The sequence below is a fragment of the Chiloscyllium plagiosum genome, unplaced genomic scaffold (genome assembly GCF_037043375.1).
Source record: "Chiloscyllium plagiosum isolate Xiang-an unplaced genomic scaffold, Cpla_swu_hap1 HiC_scaffold_24, whole genome shotgun sequence".
Taxonomy (NCBI): domain Eukaryota; kingdom Metazoa; phylum Chordata; class Chondrichthyes; order Orectolobiformes; family Hemiscylliidae; genus Chiloscyllium; species Chiloscyllium plagiosum.
Window position 1 is genome coordinate 47655413 of NW_028270162.1, and position 15396 is coordinate 47670808.

At 39.7% G+C, this 15396-nt stretch overlaps 1 protein-coding gene across 3 annotated transcripts in view; it reads right to left on the reverse strand.

Annotated features, from left to right (window-relative positions):
• The window catches only part of rnf10 (ring finger protein 10), a 32102-nt gene that overhangs the window by 13037 nt on the left and 3669 nt on the right, over positions 1-15396 (reverse strand). For 2 of the 3 annotated variants that reach the window (XM_043715949.2, XM_043715951.2), the window contains exons 2-10: positions 13566-13756; positions 12498-12706; positions 11489-11579; positions 10054-10238; positions 8057-8190; positions 2524-2687; positions 1402-1536; positions 516-744; positions 206-339 (exon numbers count right to left, since the gene is read on the reverse strand). In XM_043715949.2, coding sequence (XP_043571884.2) covers positions 206-339; positions 516-744; positions 1402-1536; positions 2524-2687; positions 8057-8190; positions 10054-10238; positions 11489-11579; positions 12498-12706; positions 13566-13756 — 1472 coding nt within the window. The remainder of the gene's footprint in view (positions 1-205; positions 340-515; positions 745-1401; positions 1537-2523; positions 2688-8056; positions 8191-10053; positions 10239-11488; positions 11580-12497; positions 12707-13565; positions 13757-15396) is intronic. The other variant, XM_043715950.2, reaches the window with a different exon arrangement.

Consider the following 15396-nt stretch of genomic DNA (forward strand, 5'->3'; position numbering starts at 1 on the left):
AAGTAGCAAGTATTTCATTACACTTCCAAACTGTGCCATTCACATAATAGTAATTAAGTTATGCAATGGGATATAGTAAACAATGTCATGTCACTGCCTGTATTCAAGACTACTGGATGCCAACGTTGAAAGAATGCTCCAAAAGTGAAGACCGCCATGAGAACAAAATGTTCAAATTAATAAAATAAAATGCAAGTTACTCTACCTCAGTCATTGAATGTCCAACAATCTCCACCACTGTTGCAGTGATCTTCTCAGGACACTTTTCCAGACTACCATACTCCCTCACCAGACATCGCACATTAACTGGGCTCAAAAACATATATTGCCCATCCTCAGCTGAAAAAAAGAATGAATTAGTCTTGCAGAAACAAAATAAAGCCAGAACTTAAATATTAAGATTTCAGATTAGTTCAACAACTCAGTCATGTTTATAAGATAATTTAAATAGCTGTTTCTTTTCTTTAAGGACAAACACCAGGATTTACTTGATACCATTTAAGTAGAAGGCTCACCTTGGTAATAATAATAGTAGGTTGTTTCTGAGCTTGGTCTAGCAGCCTCAATTGAAGGCCCATTTTCAGGTTCGCCACAATTAGTCCCATGAGCTCCTTCAGTTTTGTCACTGCTGATTGATTCAGGAACAGCAGTTGGCTCATCCACTTCAGTGCACGCTGGAGCAAAGGTCTTCTCTTGAGATTCATCAATAATTTCATCAAATGCAGATGAATAAGCCAATACATGCTAATAGGAAATATTCAGACCAGGTCAGATTATATTTAAACATATATATTTACACAACCAACAGATTAAAAATCACAAAAACATCAATATTCAGTGCTAAATGAGCAAAAATTGCATTACAAAAACCAAGCCATTATCTTTAGTCACTGCCACCAATTCAGTTGTGCAATCCCTGACTTGCTGGCAACTGAGACGACCAGGTAGCAGTCCAAACATCATAACTGATTCATAAACTTCCCACCCCATATCATTGCCAGCACTAACAATACCTGACTACTTACAGTGCATACCTATAATAAAGCCTGTAGGCTATGCTGGGCTGAAGAATGTTTTGCCTAATATGCCTACCCTTCCCATCAGCCCTCCTTCCACGAAAGACACTTTTTGCCCGTTGAGACACTGCTTCAGTTGCCATCCAAACCATCACAACCTGGTGAACTACTTAACTCACCACTCAGTTGCCCTTGATCATGTTGCCACATTTTGCTGAAAGTCCCGTTATACTTTCCAGCAAAAAAATTGCCATGCTAAACATAGCATGGTGATCCCCTGGATGCTAAATAGTCGAGTGATTAGCAACACTTACATTAAATTTTAATTGTTTTCAAATACCGCCATGAACACAAATTAAAATCACCCTGCAATATTGGTACTAACTTGGTTCTTGCCATATATTATGGTATTCTCTGCAGGTGCTGTTGAATCAGCAATGGTCAATTCCTCAAGTTTAGACACTGCTCCAGGAACATCCTTCCCTGGAGTAGGACAGCCCAGCAACTCTTGCTCTCGAAACTGCAATTTCAAAATCCAATAAGTTCAGCTTGAAATGGGAATATAATAATTGCACTACAGATTCAGGCTAGTAATACTTGCTAGGAGAACTGGTTAATAAACAAACATTTAACATAAGCTCCAGTTACATGTTCAGGTAGCAAGATTAAGACAGGATAATCACCATAATCTCACTTCTATCATTTGAACCAACTTAAGTGTGAAGATGCAAGAAAACGGTGGGAGAAAACTGCAAAAAGAAACAGCCAACATTCCTCGAGTTACTGCATCAGTTCCTCTGTAATTTCAGGTCAAAAATCAGTGTTTTTAGAACCCACATATATAACTACAGGCTGATTTTTCAGTATCTTCCAGTCACCGAAGAAAATAAGAAGGACTGGGAAAACCAGTCATCTAAGGCCTTCAAACTTTAGAAATTTAGCAAAAAGCAAGGATTCTCTATCATTTTTAGATGAGCAAACCAAAATCAAGTTTTACTTCTGCCTGGCTCTTTACTTCTACAATAGATCATAATTCAATCTGCCGAGGTACAGGCCCCACATTTAACTCTAGTATTCTGCAGAAATAATTACACCTTTGGTATATCTAATTTCCCTCATGCCTGATCTAACAAAATTAAAAGACCATGAATCATTGCCAGTAACAGCACAAAGTTAGCACTGACCGTGTGTAGTCAAATAGAGCCAGTCACCTAAACAATACTACCAACACAAAAATGGTCAAAGGCAAAATCAGGGTATTACGTCTTGTAGTGTCATAGTCCAAATATGATACTTGTCTTCAAAAGTGACAAGAACATTAGAACAGATGCAATCCAGACATTGGTCTCATACTAAAATATGTACCAACAGTAATTTTTCATTTGATTTGATAAGCTTTCATTGACAAAAAATTCTTAATTTTTATTCCTGTTGCAGTCAGATAACATTCAGGGCCCTTCTACACATGCACAAAACAGGACAGCCTGTTAATGCTAGTTTATCATACCTTGAGCTCCTGCATTGCTGCTTCAATAAAGCAGGCTTCAGGTGTGTCTTTCTCCTCTTCATACTGTCTCAACAAGGCTGCTCGCTCTTTATCTATCACGTGCTGCAAAACCTGCTGTGTTGTCGCCAGAAGCAGCTTTGAATAACGGCTGTATTCTTCATCTACTGAAGTATTCAAATTAAATGTTACCATGTGCATAGCAGGGAGACTAAAACAATGTCAAATTCATTGAAAATGAAATGTTATTTTGTTTATTGCAACACAAGTTGGTTAGATGCAACAACTGGGCTTGGATGTAAAGTAAACTCAAAGTTACATCAATTCATCAACTTAAAATTAGAGCCTCCAGCTGGACAATTTAGACAGGCAACAAGTCACTGAAAATCTAATTGTGACACTGTGAGATACAGAGGAATGGTGATAATTCTCTGTGGTTTCAAACATATTTGTAAGTTTATGGCACAGGAGGTGGCTAGTGAGCTTACTGTCCACTAGCCAGCTCAAAAAGACCTATACCATCAAATTCAGATTCCAACTCTAAATCCACAGACCAATAGGTTACGCCACATTAAAAAACCTTAGACATGGTGGCTTTCAAGAGGAATTCCGCCCCTACCACCTTTTAATCAGAGTTCCAGACTTCAACACTGGATGAAAACAATAATTCAACTCCACTAATCCTTCCAATTTAAATTCTGATTACTATGCTCTGCTAAGAGAAAGTCTATCTACTTTCTATTCCAAATTATACACACTTTCACCCTCCTATTCCAAAGAAAGCAATTCTAGCCTACCTGCTCTTTCCTCAGAGCAAACACTGTGACAAAAACCTCTGTACCCGGTTGTGCAATCATTCTTGATGTGACTAGAACTCAATTAAAATTATTGCTTAAATAATGCTGATAGTTCTAGTATAATCTTCCTGCTCTTACTAGGCATGCCTCAAATAATGAAAATATTTGCAAACCTTTGTAACCACCTTCTTGATCTGTCCTGCTACCTTCAGAGATCTGGACATGGAATGAGAGACCCTCCCTTCATTATGTAACTTATTGTAGAATTCCTCACTTTCCCAAAATGGAGCGCCTCACTTCCCTGCACTGATTAACCAGTTCAATGATATGCCTGTAGTCTAAGATTCTCTTCTATACTATCTACCACACAGCCTCTTTTTCATATCATTGCAAACTTAGAATTGTACAGTACAGAAGAAGCCATTTGGCCCATCAGGTCTGCACTGACAACACTACTCTAAATCCACACTAGTACCACCTTCCTGAGTTTGATCCATAGCCTTGAATGTTGTGACATTCAATGCTCAGTATCTTTTCAAGGTTCTAAGGTTATCGATTTCAACTACCCTCCAAGGCAGTGCATTCCAGACTCCCAAACCAGCTGGCTAAACACCTCTTGCCTTTCACCTTAAAATTATATCCCCCCTTGTTATTGATCCTTCCAACTGATTTCTACGCACACTGTTCATGCCACTCAAATCTTATACACCTTTATCTGGTCCCCACTCAACCTCTTTTACTGAGGAAACCAACACAAGATTATCCAGCCTCTGTTCACTGAGGAAATCCTCCAACCCAGACAACATTCTGGTGAACCTCCTGTAGATCCCCTCCAATACACTCAATACTGCAGCAAACAGAATTGCACACAGTACTCCAGATACAGCTCAGCCGAAGTCCTATAACACCTCCAAATGTAATCTTCCTCCTCTTACAGCCTATGCCACAAATGATAAAAGTGTAATGTGTACCTTAACTACAATATTAACCTGAACTGACACCTTCAGGCAGCCTCATTTTGCAAAGCAAACCAGGACAGGACACAGTTAATGGCAGGGCCCTGGCAAGTGTTGATAAACAAAGACCAGGGATGCACGTACATAGTTCCTTGAAAGTGGAGTCTCAGTCAGACCTATCACAAACTGGTGCCATCCTTATTGCTGCCTCAAATAATTCATCCAAATTAGTCACCTCAGCTTTAAGAGCAGCAATTGAGGACATCTAGAGTCCAGAAGGGCAGAAGTAGAACATAGAACATAGAACAATACAGCACAGAACAGGCCCTTCGGCCCACGATGTTGTGCCGAACATTTGTCCTAGCTTAAGCACCCATCCATGTACCTATCCACTTGCCACTTAAAGTTCGCCAATGATTCTGACTCTGCCACTCCCACAGGCAGCGCATTCCATGCCCCCACCACTCTCTGGGTAAAGAATCTACCCCTGACATCCCCCTATACCTTCCACCCTTCACCTTAAATTTTTGTCCCCTGGGGAAAAAGTTTCTGATTGTCTACTCTATCTATTCCCCTGATCATCTTATACACCTCTATCAAGTCACCCCTCATCCTTCTCCGTTCCAATGAGAAAAGGCCTAGCACGCTCAACCTATCCTCGTACGACCTATTCTCCATTCCAGGCAACATCCTGGTAAATCTTCTCTGCACCCTCTCCAAAGCTTCCACATCTTTCCTAAAGTGAGGCGACCAGAACTGCACACAGTACTCCAAATGTGGCCTAACCAAAGTCCTTTACAGCTGTAACATCACTTCACGACTCTTGAATTCAATCCGTCTGCTAATGAACGCTAAGACACATAGGCCTTCTTACAAGCTCTATCCACCTGAGTGGCAACTTTCAAAGATCTATGAACATAGACCCCAAGATCCCTCTGCTCCTCCACCTCACTAAGAACCCTACCATTAACCCTGTATTCCGCATTCTTATTTGTCCTTCCAAAATGGACAATCTCACACTTGGCAGGGTTGAACTCCACCTGCCATTCCTCAGCCCAGCTCTGCATCATATCTAAGTCCCTTTGCAGCCGACAACAGCCCTCCTCACTATCCACAACTCCACCAATCTTCGTATCATCTGCAAATTTACTGACCCACCCTTCGACTCCCTCTTCCAAGTCATTAATAAAAATTACAAACAGCAGAGGACCCAGAACTGATCCCTGCGGAACTCCACTTGTAACTGGGCTCCACGCTGAATATTTACCATCTACCACCACTCTCGGACTTCAACCGGTTAGCCAGTTTTCTATCCAACTGGCCAGGTTTCCCTCTATCCCATGCCTCCTGACTTTCCGCATAAGCCTACCATGGGGAACCTTATCAAATGCCTTACTAAAATCCATGTATACTACATCCACTGCTCTACCCTCATCCACATGCTTGGTCACTTCCTCAAAGAATTCAATAAGACTTGTAAGGCAAGACCTACCCTTCACAAATCCGTGCTGGCTGTCCCTAATCAAGCAGTGTCTTTCCAGATACTCATAAATCCTATCCCTCAGTACCCTTTCCATTACTTTGCCTACCACCAAAGTAAGACTAACTGGCCTGTAATTCCCGGGGTTATCCCTATTCCCTTTTTTGAACAGGGGCACAACATTCGCCACTCTCCAGTCTCCTGGTACCACCCCTGTTGACAGTGAAGACGAAAAAATCATTGCCAACGGCTCTGCAATTTCCTCTCTTGCTTCCCACATAATCCTAGGATATATCCAGTCAGGCCCGGGGGACTTGTCTATCCTCAAGTTATTCAAAATGTCCAACACATCTTCCTTCCTAACAAGTATCTCCTCTAGCTTACCAGTCCATTTCACACTCTCCTCTTCAACAATACGGTCTCTCTCGTTTGTAAATACTGAAGAAAAGTATTCATTCAAGACCTCACTTATCTCTTCCGACTCAATACACAGTCTCCCACTACTGTCCTTGATCGGACCTACCCTCGTTCTCGTCATTCTCATGTTTCTCAATACGCATAAAATGCCTTGGGGTTATCCTTGATCCTATCCGCCAAAGATTTTTCATGCCCTCTCTTAGCTCTCCTAATCCCTTTCTTCAGCTCCCTTCTGGCAATCCTGTATCCCTCCAATGCTCTGTCTGAACCTTGTTTCCTCAACCTTATGTAAGCCCCTTCTTCCTCTTTACAAGACATTCAACCTCCCTCGTCAACCAAGGTTCCCTCACACGACCATCTCTTTCCTGCCTGACAGGTACATACATATCAAGGACACGTCGTATCTGTTCCTTGAAAAAGTTCCACATTTCCACGACATCCTTCCCTGACAGCCTATGCTCCCAACTTATGCACCTCAGATCCTGTCTTACAGCATCGTATTTACCCTTCCCCCAATTGTAAACCCTACCCTGTTGCACGCACCTATCTCTCTCCATAACCAAGGTGAAAGTCACAGAATTGTGGTCACCATCACCAAAATGTTCACCCACTAACAAGCCCATCACTTGTCCCGGTTCGTTACCAAGTACCAAATCCAATGTAGCCTCCCCTCTGGTCGGGCAATCTACATACTGAGTTAGAAAAGCTTCCTGTACACACTGCACAAACACCGCCCCATCCAATCTACTTGATCTAAAGAGCTTCCAATCTATGTTTGGGAAGTTGAAATCACCCATGACTACTACCCTGTGGCTTCTGTACCTTTCCAAAATCTGTTTCCCAATCTGTTTCTCCACATCTCTGCTGCTATTGGGGGGCCTATAGTAAAAAGTAGTGAGGTGGTATTGCAGCTGCCTGTTCACTAGTCTAGTCATTAGTAAAGCTAGAGTAGAATGTGGTCAATAATGTCAAAAATTACTTAAACTTGTAATTTTTAAACTGCAAAAAGATACATCATAGGGCGAAAGACAAAACAGTAAGAATGAGACTTGAAAGTACACGAATTACAGGAAAAGTGTAGAATCTCAATTTTATAATTTTTTAGGAGTCACCATTTTCAATTGTGATTTCCAGCAGATATTGCAGCGACCAGCTCAATCATATCACATGACAACTAAAAATAGTATGAAAGATATCCACAATTCCCACTGGTCTTCCAGTGTCACTGAAACTGTGAAGGTAAATGAAATCCTTAAGCTCCCTGACAAACCTACGTTACAATGTCAATTTAAAAGCTCCTTTTCTAGTACGGCAATAGACTAATTCCATCCAAAAGTATTCCAAGCACTTTGAAGTAAAAACACATCTTTTGTTTTTAGGGATTTAGTACTCCTTATTGACCTTGAACGTGACAGTCACAGATTACAAAAATATGTCAAACTTAAAATAGCTCAAATTTAGTTTAAACCAGTACCCTTCTAATTCCACTTCGGAACTAGAGGTCGCTATCACCTGACAATAAAAACATTTGTTTTGCATCACTATTCAAACACCTCATGAATTACATTGGAATGCAATAATCTTTAGGTAGGTGTTGAAGTACTTTACAAAAAAGATTATTTCATTTACTCAAATGTAGATGCCTATATGGCATCAGCAACACATCTGTGGTTGACAATTTATGAAACCATTGGCCTTCAGCTTCCTCAGTCCCCAACGTCTTATCTTCACCATGGACATCCAGTAAGGATGCCTTCAGCTCTTTCCCATACATCCACAATTCTGTATGCAATCTGGATGATCCACCCTAATGCCTAATACATACACACTTCTCTAAAGTGGTGCTGAGTGAAATATGAACCAAATTAATTAGTGCTTCCACTCACCTCCTAAGTAAATTGGTTCAACTTTCATCCACATGGATTTGGGTAAAGCCATCAGGGCACCCTTCTCTCTACGCATCAACTGCATGGTTATTGTATCCTCCACACTGTACTGATGTGTCTCCATGGCAACAACACTAAAACAAAGCAAAGCTTTAATTAAATTCGCATTACTCATGAAGAGCTCCAATCTTTAATCATGTCTACATTGATGTGAAAGTGAAGGACCTAAACAGAGAACTTATCGTAATACCAAATAAAACTTCTTTAAAGTGAGCGGCAGAAGACAGGCTCACATTCCAATATTTTAGCATTATAACTTTTCAATGCCTGGCATCTGCATGGTTGACTGGGCCGATTGACACCCGAGTGCTGTCTTAATCAACGGGTAATACACAGCAACGAAAGGACAAAGGGTCTACAAGTTAATTGACAGACTTGCCCTCAACAAAAAAATACTGAAGTGGTAAAAATGCTCAAGAAAAGTTTTATTTTAGAATAGACCAGCAACTCTTAATAAGCAGGATGAACCTATTGTCAGAAAACATCAATGTTTTGATGAAGCTCGGAAAGAAGCGTTAAAAGATAAAACAAACAATTTGCAAATTAATAGTATGGTTTAAGAGCATCAGACGGCACTCAAAATCTTCCAAGTACAAACATTACACAAATATTTCAATCTCACCATTTGAGGGACATCTATACATCCTGCCAAGTCAACGACAGCAACAAGCAAAGAAAAACAATATTTCAAGCAGACTTTCAAACAATTTTTGAATTGTACAGATAGAAGACTTGTCCTCCATTTGCACAAAGTGTAACACAACATGGGGATGCAAAGCTGCCAAGATAAATAAAATCATTCAATTCAATTACAAAAATATAGATTAGCTAATCTGAATACAGTCTTCCATCTCAGACAGAAAAAACTCACCAAGGCACAAAAAAGCAAAAGTATATTCCTGATGAATTAGTACACCTTATAAAACTGTATTGAAACAGTGTCTGTCAATTTCACAGTAGAATCTCAAATTTTATGACTATCTTCAAATAGATAATTTATCTTTTAAATCTGGTTATTCTATTGTATTGTCTACTTCTCGATTTAAGAAAGACCGTGATAAAATATTAACAAATATGATAACTTTAAAATAGCGTACTTGGAAGATGCATAGAAGCAATCTCATGATTGAAAGATTACAATCCAATAGCATGACCCTGACACTAAACAGTTCATAGCTTAGGAAAAATGCTTACTAACAGGATAATTCATCAGCTCAGTATTTTTATTCTTAATAATGAGATAAACCAATGATCATGACCAATTACACGCAATCTCTTCTGCATAACTTGTTTCATGCACGATCACCATTTGACTTCTCGTCCACCTCTCTCCCTCAAAATTAATTTCCAGATAGAAGCCCTCTTCCATCAAAATATTTAATCTAAGATTATAATGATTTTTGACCTTGTTGTATGAAGTCTTCGCATGTCCAAGTAAGTTTTAACAATATGTTGAGTGCTAAGCTACCAAGCCCAGCAGAATTCAAAGAAAATTGTACATTTACCTTCCATGCAATAATTTTAGTTAAGAATAAACTAAATCTTTGAACAATTCAGTGGTTCCAGACTACTTACCAGCTTTGCATGTTACTCTAGCCTGCACTCCAAGCAACCCTTAACTCCACCTACCCAGCTTGACCCAAATTGCCTGCTGTGCCAACTGCCTGACCAAAGATCTGGAAATATCCAAAATCCAGAACCACTTTAGTAGACGGTGCAGGATTTGAGATACTATATCCAAATGTTCAGCTATTAATTAGACCAGCCACACAGACTTATTACTACGTGAATATTGCATTAAAAGTATGTGTATCCAATTCTTACAACAAATATTACTTTGCCAAATTCATACCATTTCACTTGGCATGTTTTCCCAATGAAAGACTATGTTGCCAAATAGAAGTAACTAGTTTCTTGAAAGCAGCTCGCATTCTCACCTTTTGAGGTCTTTTTTATGTACAGCCTCATAACAGATAGGGCATTTACCCCATGTTTTCTCACTTAAGGAGAGATAGTGAAGAATACAAGCCCAACAGTAGATGTGTCCACAGCGTGTTATCTTTGCAGCAGAGGGAGGATACAAACAGATTGGACACGAAGGAACTTCATGACTACAGATGCGCTAGAAAGTAAAGACACACTTTAGCAAGCTGTAGTCACTATGTAATTAATACAGAGAACAGGTGGAGATTGACAATACAGAAGCAATACGTGATGTCAGAAGTACTTCGAAGTAGTCAATTTCTCATTCTCCATATACACTGCATTACGCCTTCTACTCCTTTACTCTCATGTACTAATTTACTTCATTATTGAAAGTAGCCAAACCATTTGCCTCAATCACTTCCTGTGGTAGCAAGTTCCACATTCTCATTACCAAATGAAAAAGTTTCACTTCCCTTTCTAATTTATTAAACAGTTTATATTTAAGACCATTAGCTTGCAAACAGAAACACCCAATTAGAATTTTGAAAACCGCCAGTTAAAACTCAGTCTGTTTCATTAAAAGGCATCTAGATCAGCATATGGACAGGAAGGATTTAGAGGGATTGGGCTAACAAATGGGACTAGATTAATTTAGGATATCTGGTCAGCATGGACAAGTTGGACTGAAGGGCTGTTTCCGTGCTGTACATCAGACTAATTACGTTAAAAGTTCCAACCTGGTGAATCTTTCTTAACATTGAATCTGGCATTATGCGCAACACCAAAATCTGAGCAGATTCCTAAAGTGCTTTAATATAATTTGACTAATTTGAATTCATAGAAATAATTTTAGGTAGGCCACCATTTTTAATTGTTTGCTACCTCGAACTGCTTGCTCACCTTCATCCCTAGAATCTCCAACCATTTACTCTATTCAGTTTATTTTTTTTAAGATGTCAGTGGTGTTGTTACTTTTCCTACCGCACGACTGTTCGATTGCAGCTCTGCATATTAGTTTCTAGACCAGGACATCTCCCTACTGACCGCAATGGGAGGAATCAACCCACTAGATAAGCTTAAATGTGGTCTTCAATGAAATTCAATTAGTTCTCAAAACATTTCATTTAAATTGCTAGATGCCTGGGTGATAAGAAAGAAACTGAGATGCAGATATTTCTAAATCCAGAAAGTGTTAGCTCCACAGGCAACTATGATCTGAATTCTTTGTCTCAGAGTTCTTTGCAGACAAATTTCTCAGTTTTGGACAATAATGCATTTACAAAAATGAAGAACTTATTAAAAGGCTCTTAACTAGTTTTAAAGGGTTTTTCAGCAAAATTTACTTTTTGATGTCCATGACACAGTGTTGCTTTCTACTCTCCAAATCATTAATGTTGCTAGCGAAACCGAAAAATCTCTCACCATCTATTAAATACCAATACTCACCACCTGCTGCACAAAGTCCCATTTCACCAATATATCTGGGTCAGCAAAGTGAACACTGTAATCCTGATCTTCAGAGACCACAAACTGACAGCTTGAAGAGAAAATGGAAAATTAATCATTCAAAACCAATAGCTTAAATTAGACCAAAAACAAACTGCTAGAGAAACTCACCAGGTCTCGCAACATCTGTGGACAGAAAGAGTTAACGTTGAGTCGAGTGCGTCCTTTGCTTTCTCTCCACAGATGTTGCCAGAACTGTTGAGTTGCTCTAGCAATTGATTTTTGCTTCAGATTTTCAGCATTTGTAATTTGTTTTATTTTAGCTGAAATCAGACTTTGCAAACAGTCATTTAGCAGAAGATGCTACTAATATTCCTTTGTTCCTCATCTCATTTAAAGACCAAGAAAAGCTGTGTCCAAAACTTTGGCTACACACAGTAATGTCATCGTTTTGAGAAGCTGACAGTGAAATGAAGTTTTACAACAGTTAACTACAGAAAGCAACAGTCTGACTCTCGAGAACAAATTTCATATTATTTTTCCCTGATCAGCAGTCACTTGACAATTTCAAACTGTACCCAGTGGAACTCCAGAACAAACTATATTTAGGAAATTTGATCTTCATCCTCCCCCTTCTCTCACCTCATTGCAGTAGGCGTTAAACACTTTTCTGATCAACAGTACTCAACAGCACTTCCACTAAAGCAGCAGCTAAGTGGAACAATTAAATCATGCTGGCATTAAAGACCATTAGAGTCTGCTGAGTTTTACTACAGGAATCTATCTAACTGAACATGTACTAGAATAATTCAGACATTTAAGCAGCAAAAAAAAAAGACATGTTTCAAACTCTTGGCCCTAGCATCAAAATAGCAGTAAAATTTCCAAACTATCCTCAACTATCATGGTCAAAAAGTAGATAGTTTGCTGTGTGTAACTATGCTCCTCATCAACTAAGGTGAAGTAAACATGTCTAGATCACTGGATTCATAGTGTTTGTTTTACTTACTTGGCCTGCAAGAATTGCTCTTTGTTGAATGGCTTATGTTTAAGACCCCACTTGTTTCTCCTTCCCCAGCCTCCATGGCAATTACCATCATAATGCGAGCCTGACTGGCCACGAGGTTCAAATGTAAAGTTTAACAAATGGTTTAGGCTTATCTTCTTAGGACCAGTAAACTGGGCAGGACTGAACTCTGCCCTCCTCACCTCTGCTACCTGTAGGAAGAAGAAAGTTTATTTTGCATAGCAGTTCAACTTACAGTAACATGTCCAATTATGCTTGAGCAAACCTCTGGTTAGAAAACAGCTGGAGCACTTTAAGATACCACATCTTAAAAGATTTATTAGCCTTGCAGAAAATGCAGCGTTGATTTCCCAAAATAATATCTAGAATCTAATGGTTAAACTAAGGATGACAAAATTCTGCTTTGGTTGTGTCAGTATCACAGACTAAAATCTGTGTCCATCAATACTTATGTTTGTGGTTAATACTATGATAACAGCCAGATGATCAGGGTTTTTTCTGTCAGTGACCAGAGGAGGGATTGACCAGGACATTAGGGATAAGTTAATGGCACTTTCAAAATAGTGCCCAAAGTGAGAAAGTAGACAAGACCTGGATTCATCTGAAAAAATGCCACCTCTGAAATGCAGTGAATCTTAGCTATTACCTAAATTCAGGAGTAGAATTTGAACTTAGTTTTGTGATTCAGAAGTGGGAGTGCTGCCAACTGAGCCATAGCTGACACCAACTAGGACTGTCGTACTGCCTTGAATTTAGAAGGCTGAAGGGGTGCTTTGATGATTTCAAGATTTATTGAAAACAGGGTTGACAGAAACCATTTCCACTAGCTGGGGAATCTAGGACTAGGTCGCAGTCTAAAAGTGATCCCAGACCTTTCAACTCACCAGCTAAATTCAATTTATATAATTAAGACCTCATCCACACCCTGTACAGACCAGCTTTGGCAACATAAAACAAAGCTAATAACGTTTCTTCAAATGGCCCTTTCAATGAAAGAAATGCATTGTAACATGCAGCTACTAATGACATCATAAAAACGCCCAATCTCACCTCTTCCCGTCTACCACCATTACTAGAAGTGCTAAAGGATTTGTTGCTGCCACGTGCAGGCGGTCTCTTGTCAAAAGCTTTGCTTTTCTGTGGATTGGTGCGGCGGGTCTGGTTAGATACATTTTCGTTTTTAGGAAAAGCCGGGTCTCGTTTCCTGTTGTAGCATCTTGATCCAGTTCCACCTTTACCATCTGCAGAAATATTTAAAAGTGACAAAACAGGTCATGAATCAATTGTTCATCTGAACTCATTGATTTGTTTAGAAAAGGCATGTCAATTGGAGAGTTATGATAAAGGACAAAATGCTGAAGAAACTCAGCACATTGGAGTTGGAACTTTAGCTTGGTTTCTCTTTCCACTGATACTGCCAATGAGTTTCTCTAGCATTTTGTCTTTTTATTTCAGATCACCAGCTTCCACAACACTGCTTTTATTGGAACACTACAGAGTCAGGTTGTAGATCAGCCACCTTCTCCTACCCTTCTATGAACAGATGAACTGCATTTGATATGTTTAGATTCTAAAGGAATTAATGCATGTTAAGATGTAAAAGAACAATTTATCTAAACATAAAATTTTGACCAGTAACTTGAAGGTTCATGTTTAAGAGCCAGAATTTAAGAACCCCAGTAGAAATAGGTGTCTCAAACTCCACCTGTCATCTACATGTGGTCCAACATTAACATCAACATAGCATGCACTGTAACAGTTTTACAGACACATGCAGTATACTTGGACAGAGTACTGAATACAGGAGCAACAGGAGGTAGAAATCACAGATTCGATATTGAAGACTCTGCAAGGTTTGTAGCTCAGGTTGAGGTTTAGGGTGTAGATTTGCTCGCTGAGCTGTAGGTTTGATATCCGGATGTTTCATTACCTGGCTAGGTAACATCATTAGTGGCGACCTCCAAGTGAAGCGAAGCTGTTGTCTCCTGCTTTCGATTTATAGGTTTGTCCTGGATGGAGTTCCTTGGGTTTGTGGTGATGTCATTTCCTGTTCGTTTTGAGGGGTTGATAGATGGTATCTAGATCTATGTGTTTGTTTATGGCGTTGTGGTTGGAATGCCAGGCCTCTAGGAATTCTCTGGCATGTCTTTGCTTAGCCTGTCCCAGGATAGATGTGATGTCCCAGTCGAAATGGTGGCTTTTTTCATCTGTGTGTAGGGCTACGAGGGAGAGAGGGTCCTGTCTTTTTGCGGCTAGCTGGTGTTCGTGTATCCTGGTGGCTAACTTTCTTCCCGGTTGTCCTATGTAGTGTTTGTGGCAGTCCTTGCATGGAATTTTGTAGATGACGTTGGTACAAACACTACATAGGACAAACAGGAAGAAAGTTAGCCACCAGGATACATGAACACCAGCTAGCCACAAAAAGACACGACCCTCTCTCCCTCGTAGCCCTACACACGGATGAGAAAAACCACTATTTCGACTGGGACAACACATCTATCCTGGGACAGACTAAGCAAAGACATGCCAGAGAATTCTTAGAGGCCTGGCACTCCAACTACAACGCCATAAACAAACACACAGATCTGGATGCAATCTATCAACCCCTCAAAAAACGAACAGGAAATGACATCACCACAATCCCCGGAACCCCATGCAGGAGAAAGATGTAAATAGAAAGCAGGAGACAACAGCTTCGCTTCACTTGGAGGTCACCACTGATGATGTTACCTAGCCTGGTAATGAAACGTCTGGATATCAAACCTACAGCCTATTGAAGACTATTGATTAGAGTTTTCAATATTGAGAGTGTACAGCTTAAAAATTAAAAACATTGTGATCTAACCAACACAAAAAAGTTACAGGACAACAGAGCTCACCA